The sequence below is a fragment of the Mizuhopecten yessoensis genome, unplaced genomic scaffold (assembly GCF_002113885.1).
Source record: "Mizuhopecten yessoensis strain PY_sf001 unplaced genomic scaffold, ASM211388v2 scaffold10875, whole genome shotgun sequence".
NCBI lineage: Eukaryota > Metazoa > Mollusca > Bivalvia > Pectinida > Pectinidae > Mizuhopecten > Mizuhopecten yessoensis.
The window spans coordinates 116,837-135,892 of NW_018408765.1; the positions used below are offsets into that span (position 1 = coordinate 116,837).

The following is a 19,056-nucleotide window of genomic DNA, read 5'->3' on the forward strand; positions in this document are numbered from 1 at the left end:
CAGGATGTTTATACTTTGCAAGTTGCATCCTGAGATGAAAGGCTATACAATGTGTTCAACATAATGACTTTGTTCGACTTTCAATCACAGGGGTGAAATGTTAAAAAAAATAACGGTCTTTTGAATGAATTTTAATCATAAATACTGATATTTTGCCTGTAGCTTTATTTTAGATCACTTTTAAGGTTACAAGTGTGAGTTTTATACCAGGTGAGCGATGCAGGCCCATTGGGCCTCTTGTTAGTATTACCTGACTTACGGAATTTAACCATACATGTGTAACGTAACGTATGATAAAAGCGGTGCTGTTACAAAACTTTGCATAAGCAAGCATGCAACATGGCGGAGCTTCAATTAAAAAAACCTCCCGCTTCCTTTCGCTCGCCTGTTTGGCAGCATTTTAGTTTCCGGCTAAATGTCCCCGATAGAAAATCACTCCACTTGCTGCATATATTTCGTAGATGTTAGTTACAAGTCAGGGAACACATCAAACATGGCGACGCATTTAAGGACTTTCCACCCTTCGTAATATACGTTTTTCTTGTCGTGTTTTCGTGTCGTCATTTCCGTATTGCGTATCGGGCATTCCATTACCGTAGTGTTAATGATATTAACACCGGGTAAACAATATAGTACACGTGCGTGACGATGATATGTCAACACCCGATATCGAGACTTCACTTGGAAATGTGTAATCACACGTACTTCAGAAATAAAGCTTATGATACAAAGACATTGATTAACTCACGGGAAAACACTGTCAGACGATCAGACGACTTCAGGAAGGTCGTATATGAGGCGCATCGAATGCAGCCTGGTGTGTTTTGTTTACCGACCTCACCTGTACGTATCACGTGCTAACAGTAGTTGACAAGCTCTTGGTCACTGCGACTTTTGTTGTCGAGTGAGTTACGCTCTGGTTTGTGAAATATCAAGATCCTATAAAATGCAAGTGCATGAGCGTGCGCATATTAATGTCATACCATGCGATAGCCCATGGTTACATATGTACCTGAAATGTTAATATACCATGCGTAAGCGGGCTATGGAATGATGTCCAAAGTGTACATGATTGAGAGTAATTTTGTTCCATAAAAGAACAGTAAATTGACAATTAAATATAGCAATTTAATTTATTTCAGTCGTTTTTGGTATAGCAAGGAAAATAAGTGTCATTGTATAAATTCTATCCCTCTGCAAAAAGTTCCGATTTTTTTCAAGGTAGACAGCTCTCGTCAGGATCAAAATTATTAAAAAGTGTAAAATAAATGAGTTATATTAAAGACTTTGAGTGTATTTGGTTCAATTTTTCACTCTTTTTGTATGAAGCTATGTGTTCTGTTTGCTTTTAGCTTGTATTTAGTAACTTTTATCCATACAATTTAAAAAAAACACGCTTTTTGTAACATGTTGTAGACATTTTATGATAAATAAAATATTTGTAGGTTTGATTAGCAATGTTTCTTTTCATTATTTTATTGCTGTAATAGTTTTGAACAATGCCACACGCTCAAAAAATGTGAAAGTGATGAATTTGACAAAAATTCAATTTTTCGATATTTTTTACAAAAAAATCCCCAGTTTATCGGAATGCTTAGATTTTCATAAAATCATCTCTACATAGTGACATAACCATTATGTGAAACTTTTATTGAGTTCTGCTGGCTAATTGCGAAAGGGTGGAGCCTCCTTAAAGAGGAAGCATAACATTTTGTCATCCTGTATCGTATCGTGGGTAGATATAGTGATACGTATCGTATCGTGGCATAGGTGTATCGTTACAGCCCTAATATTTGGATAAAACACTTGATATGAAATACTTGTACAAAATCTTTGATTGGTTTATTGGTTTCTATAGTCTATATATAAAACTCTATCAAAAATGGTTGAAAACATTTGGATTGCACATTTATATTGACTTTTCAAGCTGAGATTGATTGTCACATTGATGTATGCATATTTACACATACATGTATTAATTTAACGTTATTCTCTCTAAATAGGTCAGCCACATGAAGGGTCATCGTACGCTGCACAGAAAGACCTGACGTTAGCTTACCATCGTATGGACCATATCAGAAGTAGGCTGATGGACCTCGGCAAACTTCATATTGAACATCAGCAAGCACAGCGGCAGCTATCAATTACCAAAGGCCCAGCTGCTTCGGGGCAGATAGGCGATGGAAGCTAAGAGCTAATCAGTGACTATGCTGGACCTATTAGCTTTGAGTTAACTCCCCTTATAGTGCACCTATGAGGATCGGTGTTGGGTTTGTCTGCACGAGAGAATAAAACAGAGAATTCCGACAATTTACATAAGTTTTCTGTTGGAGTGAAAAAGCAGACGCTCAGCCAGACTGTATTGGTGTTTGTGTAACACAAACTTCGGACCTGCTGCGGGGATAGTAACAAACCATCCACCAGCTGTTGAAATAGTAACAGGTTATCTCAGGGGAGCATAGCCATAGGTTGATGAAACAAAAGGCAGAGCTGTGCGTGTATTCTTTATACTGTGTATGACATTATTTCACAGGAGATCAATTTTCTCAATAATCTGTTATGAGACTTGTACATAAATTTGAATTGTCTGTAAAGATAATTTCTATTGATTTATCAATGTTTCAACAGCATCCTCTAAGATGCAAATGCTTGAATTCAGACATGGTTCATAAATAAAGTACATTAGATATGAAAATAATTTACAGTGTAAAAAATGTCCAGGCAAAGGAACATTAAAATCAATGTATCATGATGCAATACTTGTCAGTTTGCTTTTGTGCGCCTGTTTGTGGTGTTATCATCATTGCCAAATCTTATTACGCCGACTATTATGTCAGTTGTCCATTGAACACTATTTTAAGCCCTGTAGGCTTTTAAAGGCGTATCATCACAGAAGTCAGTTGTACGATACAGCAACACTATAACATGTAGGGGAGAATTTGGAGGGTTGATGACATGTAGGGGAGAACTTGGAGGGTTGATGACATGTGGGGGGGAACTTGGAGGGTTGATGACATGTAGAGGAGAACTTGTAGGGTTGATGACATGTAGGGGAGAACTTGGAGGGTTGATGACATGTGGGGGAAAACTTGGAGGGTTGATGACATGTAGGGGAGAACTTTGAGGGTTGATGACATGTAGGGGGGAACTTGGAGGGTTGATGACATGTAGGGGAGAACTTGGAGGGTTGATGACATGTAGGGGGGAACTTAGAGGGTTGATGACATGTAGGGGAGAACTTGGAGGGTTGATGACATGTAGGGTAGAACTTAGAGGGTTGATGATGCCAGTTATTAAATAGACATGAATGGAAGGAATCAACACTAGTTGAGGATATCACATATTCAGGTAGACTGTTCCATATATCCACTGTCAAATATGTTCATAGTGACATTTAATCTTGACCTTGATTTCAAGAGCTTCTTATAATGTCCTGGTAGTTGTAATAGGGGACATTGTGAATAATTTATCCACAACACCAATGTTGTTAATTATTATCATATCTACCATGCATTGATATGGATGAGTCCATAATGGTCTACAGTGGTGTAAGGTGGCTCTCCTCTGGACATGTTCAACCATTATTTGATCCTTTGCTAATAATGGAATCGATATACCTGGTACAAGAAGCACAAGAAATAAACCACAAAAGAAATCATGTTTAAATTGGTTTATTGTTGTGTTAATAGTATTTTTTATTGTAGGATAACAATATGATATCAAATGTTATTGTTCCATATAATAACAGCAGTAATACAATGTACCGGAATTAAAATTATATTTCTGTTGACATGGTTAAATGGACAATTTTGAAAAATCAAAAACATCGTGCTCGAGTTGTCTTCCAAATGAAAATGAATGGATACCATGTTAGTTTAGTTTCTCAAGTGATGATTAGGTTGGTCTGATATCCAAGATAGCCATCACAACTGCCATTTTGAAAAAAATATTTTGAACAGAAACTCCAGTTCTGCTGAAAGGATTTCAATGTAGCTTCATAAGAAAGCCAAATACAATGTCCTGACAGTGTTACTGTATACTGGGAAATTTTCGCTCAGTCAAGCTTTTGCCCTTATCCCGTAAAATCCATTATCACCCATTGGGCAATGTTCCTGTAATGATAAGTTTGCCCTCTAAAAAGGCGAAAATTTAACTGCAACAGAAATTTCCTTGTATACAGTATAATTTTTCAGGTTGGTCAGTATTTGCTGGAAGTATTGAATTCCTTCTTACAAAATCACATTAAGGCTGTATCAGATGTACGTGTCATTTGAACATCATCAGATTGTGGTTGTACAAAATCATATGAAGGCTGTATCAGATGTACATGTCAATTGAACATCGTCAGAATTGTGGTTGTAAAACTCGACTAAGCCAACATGGCATCCACTTTAAAAAGTCTGAAGTATCACAATGAAAAATCAGGAAATGGCACGAAGCGTTTGTAAGACACTCAAGTTTCAAAATTGTCCATTCAGACCAGGTCAATCATCAATAGAAATATCAACATTTTGATGATCTCTGAATTACCCACAACAATTATTGTTTCAGATTTCAGAATATTTTCCCCACTTCTCCAATCCAAACTCCATTCCTACACTTTCTGCACTGCTAATGCCCCTCATTCCTATCCCTTTAATTTTTATTTTTGTTAGAAAATATAGTCCATACTTCTTACAAATTTATTTGTGACTATACATGTATCTGTCCGAGTGGTACAATAAATTTGCCCTGTTACAGTTCATATTTGTAAAATAAAATAAGAAATTATATGACTCCAAAAACATAGACAACATTCAAATTTGATTCTGTGTGCAGATAATGTTTAAAGGTCTTGGGAACAGAAATTGAACAATTTAATTGAACTGTCACTGAATTTTTCTTAAAGAAAAATAATAAAAGTATAACATTACTCTTATAACTTTTGGCACTTGAAATGTCATTATCTCAATAATGTTGACATTTGGAGTTTTCTGCTTCCTAGGAATGAGACAGAAGAAAATACAAATAACATACAACACATGTGTATACTGTCATAGTTAGTGCTACAAACAATGTTTTGGTGAAAATCATGTACTGTATGTAGACCTTGTGGATCTTCAATAGAAGTCAGATTTGACACATGACAGTTGATTAAAAATGTACTTTACCACTAAACTATAAAATTCAAAACAAATTCCAAGATGTTAGAAAAATGCTATGTCATTATATAACAGAATCAGTTCTTTATACACAAGATGAATATTCAGCTATGGTGCTCATCATACCACACCGTAATGGTCTCATAAATAAAAACCTAATATCATCTTATCATGTCCATAGTTTCTTAATAAGCATGAGACACTTAATTTCAGCAACTGAAGACATCCCATACTAATATAAACATATATTAGAAACCAAATTATTATGCTTTTCTTTTTACCCTGAAAATAGTATCTGAGCATTCATACAAAAACAGACACGTCATTGTGGCTCAAAATATACACTTGTGATTAATTGATGAAATTAATGTTAATCAGACAAATATATATCACTGGCAACTTACGAGGATGCATGGTTCTCTTGCATTGTATACTGGTGAAATAATTGAAAGTTAAAGAGATACATATAAAATAAAGATGCTCTGGTAATTTTAGGACCGGGTTTGATATTTGAACCAAACAATTTCAACAATGGCTCTTTATAAATGGACTTTCTAGGGAGGTTTATGATTAATCCAAAGAGTGATACTTAGAACTGTTCTGATGCATTCTTTTGAAGAAAGAAGAGTACCAAAGGGGTGGAATGATGCATGCTGTCACGATGCCTGCTATAACAAAGAGCCATATCTGTCACAAACTTTGATACAGCATTTCAATTTAAAGATATGCTCATTTTCATATGATGATCATCAAACAACAAATCTCAAAAGATTTGGTCAAAAACTGGGACTGGTTGTGGTCACACGGTATGTAAAAGAACAAAGGGACAGATGTCTGGCATAATTAAATTGATAAACAAACTTGCTATTTGCAGGTATACGTGTAGGAAAACCAGGTAAGCTGTTGAGCAAGATGTAAAAACATTTAATCACACCATCATGGCTGATAAAATAACCCAGAAACAATCATAAGAAAAACAAGATAACAAATTGGTTATCCAATGATAGAAGGAATGAGAAAGCACTTCACTTCCTGTGTCAGCTTTAAGCTGTTTTCTGTAACATTTGTATTAACATTACTTACATACTGCAGAGTTACAGTGTATGGATTTCTTTTACATCTTTTGCAACAAAAATGNGGGGGGGGGGGGGGGATATAATGTTACCCATGTACATCCGGTCAGGCCAGGTCGCGTTGCGTCCCGTCAAACATTGAAACTAATTTCACATGGTGATGAGGGCATTCATATCTTGCAGACATTTTCTAATTTTTAAATTTAAGATATTTGATTTTCCCAATTCTAAATATGGACTGATTTTAATATTTAATTTTAAAATTTTATTTTGAAAACATCAACAAGCAAAAACAACTGAAATATCCAGATAAATTGCAATCATATTACAAATGTAGGTGGTATTTTACAGGCGTGTCTATTCAATGATAACAATACGGCAATAGACTGGTAATGCATGGCACACTCATTTCTAAAAAGCAGCAAAAGAATACCATGTCATAAGCAACAGAGGATATATAACACCTTAACACTTACAGAAATAGGCTACCTTTTATAACTCACAGGGACCACTCTGGGCCACGATATTTACACCTCTTTTTCAGAAATATCACACTAAATTTTTCTGAACGAGATTAAAAATCTCGTGCTCTTTGTCTGCGGATCATGTCTTTTCTGGGTATATGCAATTTTAACATTAAAACTAATGATATCATCAACAGTCATGCCATACTGGACATTGTTAAATTTCAGAATTTAAAATGTAAGTGAAGAACTCATTTGGAATGGAGATTCTCCTTTCCAAAACTGATCTGGTAAATTTCGAATTGTTTTTTTAATGTTAATTAACACCTCTTGATAAGAAATTATACCACATTATAAAAAGGTTGTATGCATTGATAATACATGTACTTGAGTTACTTTTAATAAAAGCACAAATGAATGTTTTTTAAAAGAGATTTCTTTAACACAAGTCACAGGTAAACATGTGTGTGTATGGTAGCATATATATATAGCCTTAAGTCAAATAAACAACAGGTGAAAATAAAACAAAATCTCAAAGTTTTGTAAACAAAATAATAAATTCCACATAATTGTGGAGACGATGGTTGATGAATTTCATCATACAATATAAGCGTGTGTTCCTTTAAAGGACACAAGGTAATTGGTAAACAACTATTTATTTATAACATTCTTCTGCTTAGACATAGAAGGTCAAAGCATAGTCAACTTTCTTGATAGATTCACTGTTATTTTTCAAATTAGTTTTTTTAAACAGACCAACAAGAGAATATCAAACAAAACAAAAATTTGTATTGCATGTCTTTGTTTTAATTAATTTTTACTCTAGGATGTGAGTATTTATCACAAAAATATTTATCACAAAAAATTTCTTTACATAATTAATTCTTAAACTAACCATGCTTTGAAAAGCTGTGTCCTCATGCCATCTACACACATGTGAATGGCATGAAAAATGAAAAAATATTTTCTAACAATCTTCGCTAACATCTTCAGAATCCGTGCAATGTGATTTTATATATAAGGCAATTGATGAATGATTTTTGCAATGACGTTTCTTTAAGATTATTATACTCTGTACACCTGTCATGTTCCTTGTAAACTTACTTCACATTACTGTACAATGTACACTACACATGTGTATGCAAATGTGTTTGATTCTAGTGGCCCCTTTATTTTGTTTTTAATTTGCGACTTGAGCAAGGCTATACAAGTGTTGTGACGCTGAAGTGCTGGTAGCCTAGTAGCCCTGTTTCCTTGTCCCTTTTTACTTGTATTGGCTTTGCTCAAACCCGAGGTCGAAAGAAAATAATGGTCTGATTTGGACTGGGATATTTCTTGAAATCATGAAAATCACAGTTTCAGGATAATAAAGGAGCATGTGAGAATTACATTAAGGTGGCTTCAAACATACACGTCACTCGTCCTCAATACTCGAGGGGTTACACTCTCTGTACTCCGAGAATATGTCATGGCAAAATTAAAGGCATGCAGCTAGTTATTGATGGTCTCAGATCAAATACTAACCAATTGCTAGGACAGTACCTGTCCTTCGAAGATGACAAAAGAGCAACATCTTACCTCAAAGTCAGTCAATTTCATCATTATGCTTACCCTGAACAGGCCTCTTTTGATGTACATCAAAGATCAACTAGCCTTCTTGTATCATCCACAAGGTGGCGCACATTGAACCTTTGATTTTGCAATGACATATTCCAGGGGTGAGCGTAACCCCTGGAGTGTCCAGGGTGACATGTCGCTCTGAATTAACAGTCAGAGTAGATATACACATCAGTAAGCTATATCATTTATACATAGCATAAAAGCACTATGGCAAATTTCATACGCATGAAACAATAAAATAAAAATGTATATAATAATAAATTTATCAAAATAGAACACACATATATGATGACACGAAACAGCTTTAGACATTTTCACATAGAAATAATTGTTAGCATGTTAAACCTGACAAAGATTTAAATTTCAACATCTGTTTAAGGTTACAAATATATTAAATCTTAATACCTATAAGACGGTACCATCCACAGTGGTACCTTGATACATGCCATCAGCAGTTTCTAAACACCAATTGTATGAAAGAATTCAATTCTTTTAAAGTAAGACATGTACATGGTACTTGAAGACAAAAACTGGCTATGTCATTAAGCATACAAATATCAGTACTTTCTGCACAAATTCATAAATAATACATGTCCAATTTTCCCAATTGTGGAAAATGTCTTCAAAATGAACTCACAAAATTATCCAAAATTGCCATGTGTTGGAAGCAATGAAATGGATTAAGAAAAAGATGAAAAACTGAAATTTACATGTTATGAAAATACTGTTATTTTGTGGATATTTTATACAGAGCTGACAATTATTAAAACATCTCTTGTTTTAAGAAAATACACATCAATCATTTTAATCAATTCAGTGGTCTAGATGATTCTGTGATTCATATTTATAATATTATTCCATCTTTATTACATTGACGTATATTGATATTGATATAACTTCGAGATAAACATTAAAACAGAGTATTTTGTATAGGAGGTATAAATAAATAAATCATCTTAAATGGGTTTACTTGTGACAAATGGGACATTTTGAGATATCTCTTAGTTTATGATAATTATTGTAATACATGTGTAGTAGTGACTATTGAAGGAAATGTTTCTTCACTGAAACGAAAGTAACCCTGTACTGACTACAGATTTTTTGACTCGATATGTGATAAGGTTTAATACAGATTTAGTAATTAAACAGTAAAAAAAGCTGGCAATAATATCCTATAGGTCTAGAAAGTCACTCCTGAATTTGAGAGTTTCCTTGGGGAATGTATTGAATTGATCACTGCTAAACTTCTCAAAAATGTTACATCTATAGATGATTGGTTAAAATCTTTCCATTCCTATTGGTCACTTGGTTACCCTAATGATATGTACACTGCCTGGGTTAAAGGTCAAGCTGTGGGCATATGTAATTCAGGACAGATAATCCAAGGACTTCCCATTAGAAATATATACAGGGGAACACCATCAGTCCAAACACATTAACTCATTCACCCAAGAAATTTTGTAATGAACTATTCCAACCTTTGAATTGGAAGAGCTCAAATGTGTCTTCAGGGGTGAATAAGTTAACGTCTGAAATAACAAGTTTCAGAGATTAAATATGAAAAAGAAATTGGTAAAAAAAGTTTCAGATTTCTACAATCTGGAAAATTTTCCAGGATTCAAAAAAGCAGAAGCTGGTCACAAATTTCTTCAGTAGTGATCAGAAGTATAAAGCTAAGTAAATTATATATACTGTTACAAAAATAATAACTTTACTAAATAATATAAAGGTCAAATGTCAATATTTCACATTTTCATCTATATTAGAATTGAAAATAACAAATCAATGTCATGGAGCTATAAAATGATAATCAAATAATATACTCAAATGGTGCTAAAACAAACAAAAGAAAATCTGAAAAAGAAAATTGTATTATTAAGCCAATGGGTTATAGCAATGAGATTTTATCTGTATGAGAATTGTAAGAGAAGCAAGGCTATGGAACAGATCAGCAGCTCATATATATCATATAACTTCTGTGGTCAAACCAAAATAATAAGATAAAACCTAGACAGTTTTATTTACCATGCTACCCAGGATGTTAAACATAGGGCAACTGATGAATGATTCATATAACTATATAGATAGTCATCAGCCATCTGTGTACAGTCACATGATGTCACTTCATGTCCCGAAGACTGTTGATGATACGACTTTGGTGCACAGGGTTATCAATGCCTATCTCATTGAGATCATCAGAACTTATATTGGTCACATAGTGCAGAGTGTCGAATCCGTTTTTGATGAACCTCTCTATGTATTCCGGCAGGCTCAGCCCTAAAAGCCAGTCAGTCACACTTGAGGGCCTCTTCAGTGAGTCGTACCTCATAGCATGGTCCTGTAACACAAGTTTGGCTAGTGATAATAGATTCATCTCTTCATATAAATAATACTTCGTAGTACATACTTGGCCATATGGCAGATCATGGGCTGGTCAGTCAAACGAAAGAGTTATAAAGGGCCTGCAAATCAAAGGTCCATTAGCAATTTTTTTTAACAACTGTACATGTAAAGATCATATAATAACATATGGCTCAATGTGTTGTGCAATATTTGTTATAGTGCCAGTATATGAAAACTTTGATGCGGCGATACAATATTTATCAATCAAATATGTCAAGGGAGACAACTCTCATATCAAATTATCTTGTGTACCAAAGCCTGGTCAGTGTGAGAGCATTTTGACACGATTGGTTTCAAGAAAGCACATTTCATTGATGGTTATATAAAGAAAATTTCAACAATATTTTTTGCCATACTGTTAGAGCTTTTTGAAAATCTGAATTGAAGATTTGAAACACAAAACTGAAACATAAATAGTTATTGTTCTTGCAAAAATACACAATCTATTTCACTTCCCATTCAACTGCTAGATGTTCTCCTGAACACCTGAATAAACTCCTAGCAAATGTGAATAAGGATCTTTTAACGATATGTTTCATTTCATGACCAGGTTTGTGCTTGATGTCCCTCCTCACATATCCTTGAATACAGCTTTGATTCAAAACCTTGGATATTGTTTTATTGAGGTCAGATTCAAGAATGAAATTGAGCTTTTTACCCAGAATGATTATTGAGTGATGAGGAAGGCAACATACCGGGTATGTCATTACTCCACTTTTCTTTGGAAGAGGTGGGGGTGGAATGTCTGGGGGTCTGGTGTGTGATGTGACCTCTGACCCAAGTAACGTAGAACTGGCTGGTAACACTTGTCTCGTCTGGAGGCTGGCCTGTCCCATGTATGGTTGTGTTTTGGACCGGGAGTTCTATAAATACAAATTTTCATTTCCATGTTTCGTGTTCTGGAAATTTGCTATTGTATTCACAAATTTTCCTTATTTTATATATGACTAATTTAACTTCAAGAACATTTAACATATTTATATATTCCTGTACCTGAGTTTCCTCTTGCACCGGGCGAGGTAGGAGCGCTGGTGGACGGTCAGCAGGACTCTTGGTACCCTTATGTTGTCGTCCACCGGCTGCTGGGTTCATATCTATTACCTCATACACTGGAAGGTCCGTGTCCAAATTAGGCAGTTGTACCGACAGCCGCTCCCGCCGCTCCGACTTCGGTGACTCTGGGTGCCACAACTCGGGGTCGTGGTATTCCGTATCCAATGCGATAAGCTCTGTGTGACAAAGGACATAAGCATTCTATCACAACTGAACATCATAACTATAATTGCCACAATAAAAACATTTAAACCTTTACCAATAACAGTTCTCGCCAATTTTTTTGTCAGTTACCTGTAATTATCGCCAATGACATTTTCCTAATACTCAGTAATCTATAAAGAAGAAACTTTGTCTTAGATCCTGGAAAGAAAGGTATATTTAACATTTTAATTAAAATTTAAACTATCACCATTTTACTTATTTTTGAATTGACATAGACCCCTTAAACCATGTTTAAGCTCCTTGGGGCTTCTGGTATGACATATGAGGTAAGTGACAAGAAGACATAAAATGTAACAGTTCAGGGGGCCTCAGTTCAGTAACCAATCTTAGTTACTTCTTTGGATTATAGGAATCTGGATAAAATGTCAACAGTTCCAGGGGCCCCAGTTCAGTTACCAATCCTAGTTACTTCTTTGGATTATAGGAATCTGGATCAGTATGTCTTCAATGTAATGAAATGTGAAATTTATGTTGTAATTTTAGGAATATAACTGCTACCTTTTTACCTGAGACATGCAGGCATGCCATTTTTGTCAGAATGTAAACCACTACCATTATGATATTTGGTCGTGAGTGTAATACATGTAAAAAGTCACTGCCTACATGTGTAACATCACAACCTAAAGATTTAACCGAGTGAACTTTGACCATACCATAACTCTTCTTTGAATTCTTGCGCCCTACAGCCAGAGGACCAGTCAACACCTGCAGTTGACCCCTACAAAACAGGACCATCATTTGTGATACAGCAGACAGTTTTATATATAGTGAAAAACAAACTGCATGCCATATTCAAAGCACAATCATTTATCATGCATGCATAATGAATTATGTAATAGAAATAATTTAACCTGAAATTGGTTTTGAAATCAAATATTATTTTCTTCTATAAATAGTGCATAAGAACCATTCTTTACTTGGAACCAATGGTTTGGCAGATTTTCTAACTAAAATTCCAATATTTCATACATAAACACATAACATATAATTTTAAATCTATTAAACTCACCTAAGAGTTCCAGTGACCTCCCCTTGGTGTAAAAGTTCAAACTCAAAGACTTGCGGCATGAGGTCAAACTTTCCTTTCATCTCCACAACGCACTCACCTGTAATCAGAGGTAAGTAATCATAGGTAAGTAACTAGACCCATACCGGTCTGAATAGACCACCTGTAGGTAATCACAGGTAAATTACTAGGTCCATACCTGTCTGTATAGACCACCTGTAGGTAAACACAGGTAAGTAACTAGGTCTATACCTGTCTGTATAGACCACCTGTAGGTAATCGCAGGTAAGTAACTAGGTCCATACCTGTCTGTATAGACCACTTGTAGGTAAACACAGGTAAGTAACTAGGTCCATATCTGCCTGTATAGACCACCTGTAGGTAACCACAAGACGATAACTAGGTCCATACCTGTCTCTTTAGACCTGGTCACGCTATGACTACGCTATGACTGGTCATGCTATGACTGGTCACGCTATGTCACGCTATGACTGGTCACGCTATGTCACGCTATGTCACGCTATGACTACGCTATGACTGGTCACGATATGTCACGCTATGTCACGCTATGACTACACTATGACTGGTCACGCTATGTCACTCTATGACTGGTCACGCTATGACTGGTCACGCTATGCCACGCTATGACTACGCTATGACTGGTCATGCTATAACTGGTCACGCTATGACTGGTCACGCTATGTCACGCTATGACTACACTATGACTGGTCACGCTATGACTGGTCACACTATGTAACGCTATGATTGGTCATGCTATAACTGGTCACCCTATGACTGGGCACGCTATGACTAGTCACGCTATGTCACGCTATGCCTGGTCATGCTATGTCACGCTATGACTGGTCACGCTATGACTGGTCACACTATGTAACGCTATGACTGGTCATGCTATGACTGGTCACGCTATGTCACGCTATGACTGGTCATGCTATAACTGGTCACGCTATGATTGGTCACGCTATGTCAGGCTAGGACTGGTTACGCCATGTCACGCTATGACTATGCTATGACTGGTCACACTATGTCACGCTATGACTATGATATGACTGGTCACGCTAAGTCACGCTATGACTACGCAATGACTGGTCACGCTATGACACTCTATGACTGGTCATGCTATAACTGGTCACGCTATGATTGGTCACGCTATGTCAGGCTAGGACTGGTTACGCCATGTCACGCTATGACTGGGCACGCTATGACTACACTATGACTGGTCATGCTATAACTGGTCACGCTATGACACTCTATGACTGGTCATGCTATAACTGGTCACGCTATGACACTCTATGACTGGTCATGCTATAACTGGTCACGCTATGACACTCTATGACTGGTCACGCTATGACTGGTCACGCTATGACTAAGCTATGACTACGCTATGACTGGTCACGCTATGACTGGTCACGCTATGTCACGCTATGACTGGTCACGCTATGTCATGCTATGTCACGCTATGACTGGTCACACTATGTCACGCTATGACCAGTCATGCTATGTCATGCTATGACTGGTCAAGCTATGTCACGCTATGACTGGTCACGCTATGTCACGCTATGACTGGTCACGCTATGTCACGCTATGACTGGTCACGCTATGTCACGCTATGACTNACGCTATGACTACGCTATGACTGGTCACGCTATGTCACGCTATGACTACGCTATGACTGGTCACGCTATGACTACGCTATGACTGGTCACACTATGACTACGCTATGACTGGTCACGCTATGACTACGCTATGACTGGTCATACTATGACTACGCTATGACACGTCACGCTATGACTGTCAAGCTATTTCAGTCATAGCGTGATAAAGGGACCAGTGGGTCATGAAACATTTAGTACATACATTGTTCGTGTATAAAATTTTGATATGACACGTTTTAGTCTCTGATGTTTCAAACCAGCACTGTGATCAGGAGAACTGAATGTTTACCGTAGGATTCATTGTCGCCACATTTTGACCTCACAGATATTAGAATGTGTTGTTCCTTGAGGAAGTCTTCATCTCCAAACAGGGGCTTCATCTACACAAATAGTGAAAAAAGCAATTTTAACTATCTTTATGCCAATAATTCAATTAATATCCAAAGCATGTTTCATTATTCATAATTCATAGATAGTCATATACAAATGTAGTGTAAAATACAAAAAAAATCATTAACTAATATTTTTTTAGCAGCTAGTGTATTTTTTTATCAAACACCCTGTACAGTAAAACATGTATAAAAAGACCCTCTTAACAGTCTTTCAAAGGATGTCCATAAATGAAAGTGTAATAACGCAGTAAACTGCCTGTGGGATGATAGAACGGTGGCCTCTTAAGATAGAGAATTGCTTTACTACGGGCATCACTCGAGTAGATTCTACTTTTTCTATTACATATTTCACACTATATTGTATCATATCTTAAATTTGAGAAAAAAACTATTTTTTTATATTTCTTTATGGTATATATAGATGTCCTGTCCAACACACCGTAGGTATCTCCTGTTTACCCCAGAATGGACAGGTAAACCCCTGGGCACAGTCCTTGAACCGGCTGTTAGGCTTACTCGTCACAACTTCTACAATTAACAACAACAAATAACATCAAATTACAACAGGTTTATTTGACGTACGTGTGCAGCTTTTCAATCATCAAAGCTAAAAACCTAAATATTTTCAAGTAAAATATGTAATTTTGTGTTGTATTATAATTATGAATCTTTTAAAGCATATTGGGTAACTTTATAATTCTGGGATGTGATTTCCACAGTGAATACAAAAACAAGAGGCCCAATGGGCCTGCATCGCTCACCTGGTATTAATCTCACACTTGTAATCTTAAAAGTGGACTAAAATACAGCTACAGGCAGAATATCAGTGTTTCATTCATAAGAACCTATTAAAAGATTTAAACATATGACTCCTGTGCCCTTGAATGTCGAACAAGGACATTATAAAATTAGGTTGAACAGAGTTTATAGTCTTCCAACCCAGCATGCTTCTGGAAAAATATCATTACCCTGGACCTTTTCGTTATACAGAACAAATCATTTAAAGATTTAAACATATATTGACCACTGTGATCTTGAATATGGGCGTAGGTCATTCACTTGGTAGTCCTTCATCCCAGCATGTTAAAGGCCAAATACCATCACCCTTTTGCTTATTAAGAAGAAGTCATTCAATGGTTTTAAACATATTGGACTCCTGTGACCTTAAAATATATATGTCAAGGTCATTCATTTGAACTTGGTAGTCCTTCATCCCAGCATGTTACTGGCATTATCCTAGGCCTCTTGGTTATTCAGAAGAAGTTGTTTAAAGGTTTAGACCATATTTGACCCGGTGACCTTGAAAAAAGATGAGGGTCATTCGTTTGAACAAACTTTATTGCCTTTCATCCCAGCATGCTACTAGCCAAATATCATCACCCTAGGCCTATTGGTTATTCAGAAGAAGTTGTTTCAAGGTTTTAAACATATTTGACCCCTGTGACCTTGAATATCAGTCAAGGTCATTCATTTGAACAAACGTGGCAGCCCTTTATCACAGCATGCTACTGGCCTAATAGCATCATACTAGGCCTTTTGGTTATTGAGAAGAAGTTGTTTAAAAGTTTTTAACATATTTGACCCCTGTGACCTTGAATATAAGTAAAGGTCATTCATTTGAACAAACTTCGTAGCCCTTCATCCCAGCATGCTACTTGCCAAATATCATCACCCTGGGCATTTTGGTTGTTCAGAAGAAGTTGTTCAAAGTTTTTAACATATTTGACCCTTGTGACCTTCAAAATAGGTGAAGGTCATTTATTTGAACAAACTTTGTAGCCCTTCATCCTGGTTTGCTTCTTGCCAAATATCATCACCCTAGGCCTTTTGGTTATGAAGAAGAAGTTGTTTAAAGTAAAATATTGACGCCGGACGACACCCTTCGGGCTAGGTGAGCTAAAAATGACGAAACAGATCTGTAACTTACCTGGAAGACATGTGGATTGGAATTCTAACTGGAAGGTTTGTCGGCAGTACGTAATCAGCTGTAGGAAGAAACGAGAGTTGAGTTATATTTCACGACAGCCTATTACAATCTACCTGGTTTGTTTAAAAGCTTTCTCCCTTAGTTCATTTCTGAAAAATATCTTTTTGATAATATTGAATTTAATATCAGATATTTTTACCAACAGATGCCTTTTTAATGATTCATCAATTAATAAAACAGATATATATATATATTTTATAAAAAAAAATCAAAGAAATAAGTGCAAAATGATCAAAAACATCCTAAAAATTAAAAGTTTTCAGAACAAAAATCACTATCCTGATTTACAATGACCATACATGTATTTGATATTTAATGAATTCATAATATGATATTATTTAGTTCCTTTGATCAGACATTGGTATAGGCAAACCAGATAAGTCAAGATCATGTGTAAAACAAGATTTTATGTGAGTAATTAGTCCCATTACAAGAAATAATACAACTATTCATGCATGCTACATTTGAAAACTAGAAGGAACAAACTATAGTTATGTAGCCTATTAATCACTGTGTCTATTAATCACCACACGTTATATTTTGTACTGACTTTTAAAATGTGAAATCATAAACTTGTAATACTGTGCAATCTTTCTAACTAACACTTTGTGAGATCTAACACAATGTTTCATTGGACATGATGTCAGAGTACAAAGGGTATATCTTATAAAAAAAATTCTAGGAAAATAATTACAGCTGTATGACAGGAATACTCAGGGGTCAGATTAGACAGGTTTCACTTTATTTCTTATAGATCCAATATGACAGTTTTTACTGAGTTAAGTAACGGATATGATGATAATGTCGCAGGCTATAAAGGATTCATACTGTCAACCAGGAAAAACATGACAAAACTTGGGACAATGACAATGAAATCATAAAGACATCCAATTATCATTAACGTATGGGTATATGACCTACACTGTAATGAAAATAACTTCGGCCATGTCATGACGTCATAAATGCATTACAGCCTAAGTGAATGTATCTGTTACTTCAGCCTAAGTGAATGAATCTGTTACTTCAGCCTAAGTGAGTGTATCTGTTACTTCAGCCTAAATAAAATGTATCTGTTACTTCAGCCTATGTGAATGTATCTGTTACTTCAGCGTAAGTGAATGTATCTGTAACTTCAGCCTAAGTGAATGTATCTGTTACTTCAGCCTAAGTGAATGTATCTGTAACTTCAGCCTAAGTGAATGTATCTGTTACTTCAGCCTAAGTGAAAGTATCTGTAACTTCAGCCTAAATGAATGTATCTGTAACTTCAGCATAAGTGAATGTATCTGTTACTTCAGCCTAAGTGAATGTATCTGTTACCTCAGCCTAAATGAATGTATCTGTAACTTCAGCGTAAGTGAATGTATCTGTTACTTCAGCCTAAGTGAATGTATCTGTAACCTCAGCCTAAATGAAGGTATCTGTAACTTCAGCCTAAGTGAATGTATCTGTAACCTCAGCCTAAATGAAGGTATCTGTAACTTCAGCCTAAATGAATGTATCTGTTACTTCAGCCTAAGTGAAGGTATCTGTTACTTCAGCCTAAATGAAGGTATCTGTAACCTCAGCCTAAATGAATGTATCTGTTACTTCAGCCTAAGTGAATGTATCTGTTACTTCAGACTAAGTGAATGTATCTGTAACTTCAGCCTAAATGAATGTATTTGTTACTTCAGCCTAAATGAATGTATCTGTAACTTCAGCCTAAGTGAAGGTATCTGTTACTTCAGCCTAAGTGAATGTATCTGTAACCTCAGCCTAAATGAATGTATCTGTTACTTCAGCCTAAGTGAATGTATCTGTTACTTCAGCCTAAATGAATGTATCTGTTACTTCAGCCTAAATGAAGGTATCTGTTACTTCAGCCTAAGTGAATATATCTGTTACTTCAGCCTTAGTGACTGTATCTGTAACTTCAGCCTAAGTGAATGTATCTGTAACTTCAGCCTAAGTGAATGTATCTGTTACTTCAGCCTAAGTGAATGTATCTGTAACTTCAGCCTAAGTGAATGTATCTGT

At 35.9% G+C, this 19,056-nt stretch overlaps 2 protein-coding genes across 6 annotated transcripts in view; one reads left to right on the forward strand and one right to left on the reverse strand.

Moving 5' to 3' along the window:
* Window positions 1-2,757, forward strand: part of LOC110463200 (mediator of RNA polymerase II transcription subunit 11-like) — a 5,446-nt gene extending 2,689 nt beyond the window's left edge. Inside the window, exon 3 of the mRNA XM_021517598.1 lies at window positions 2,004-2,757. Coding sequence (XP_021373273.1) covers window positions 2,004-2,191 — 188 coding nt within the window. The 3' untranslated portion in view covers window positions 2,192-2,757. The remainder of the gene's footprint in view (window positions 1-2,003) is intronic.
* Window positions 2,758-8,379: 5,622 nt separating this feature from the next.
* Window positions 8,380-19,056, reverse strand: part of LOC110463198 (phosphatidylinositol 3,4,5-trisphosphate 5-phosphatase 2-like) — a 68,635-nt gene continuing 57,958 nt past the window's right edge. For all 5 annotated transcript variants that reach the window (XM_021517593.1, XM_021517591.1, XM_021517592.1 and 2 more), the window contains 8 exons: window positions 16,978-17,035; window positions 15,490-15,578; window positions 14,948-15,038; window positions 12,989-13,085; window positions 12,633-12,697; window positions 11,695-11,930; window positions 11,397-11,564; window positions 8,380-10,636 (listed from right to left, as the gene is read on the reverse strand). In XM_021517593.1, coding sequence (XP_021373268.1) covers window positions 10,418-10,636; window positions 11,397-11,564; window positions 11,695-11,930; window positions 12,633-12,697; window positions 12,989-13,085; window positions 14,948-15,038; window positions 15,490-15,578; window positions 16,978-17,035 — 1,023 coding nt within the window. In that variant the 3' untranslated portion in view covers window positions 8,380-10,417. The remainder of the gene's footprint in view (window positions 10,637-11,396; window positions 11,565-11,694; window positions 11,931-12,632; window positions 12,698-12,988; window positions 13,086-14,947; window positions 15,039-15,489; window positions 15,579-16,977; window positions 17,036-19,056) is intronic.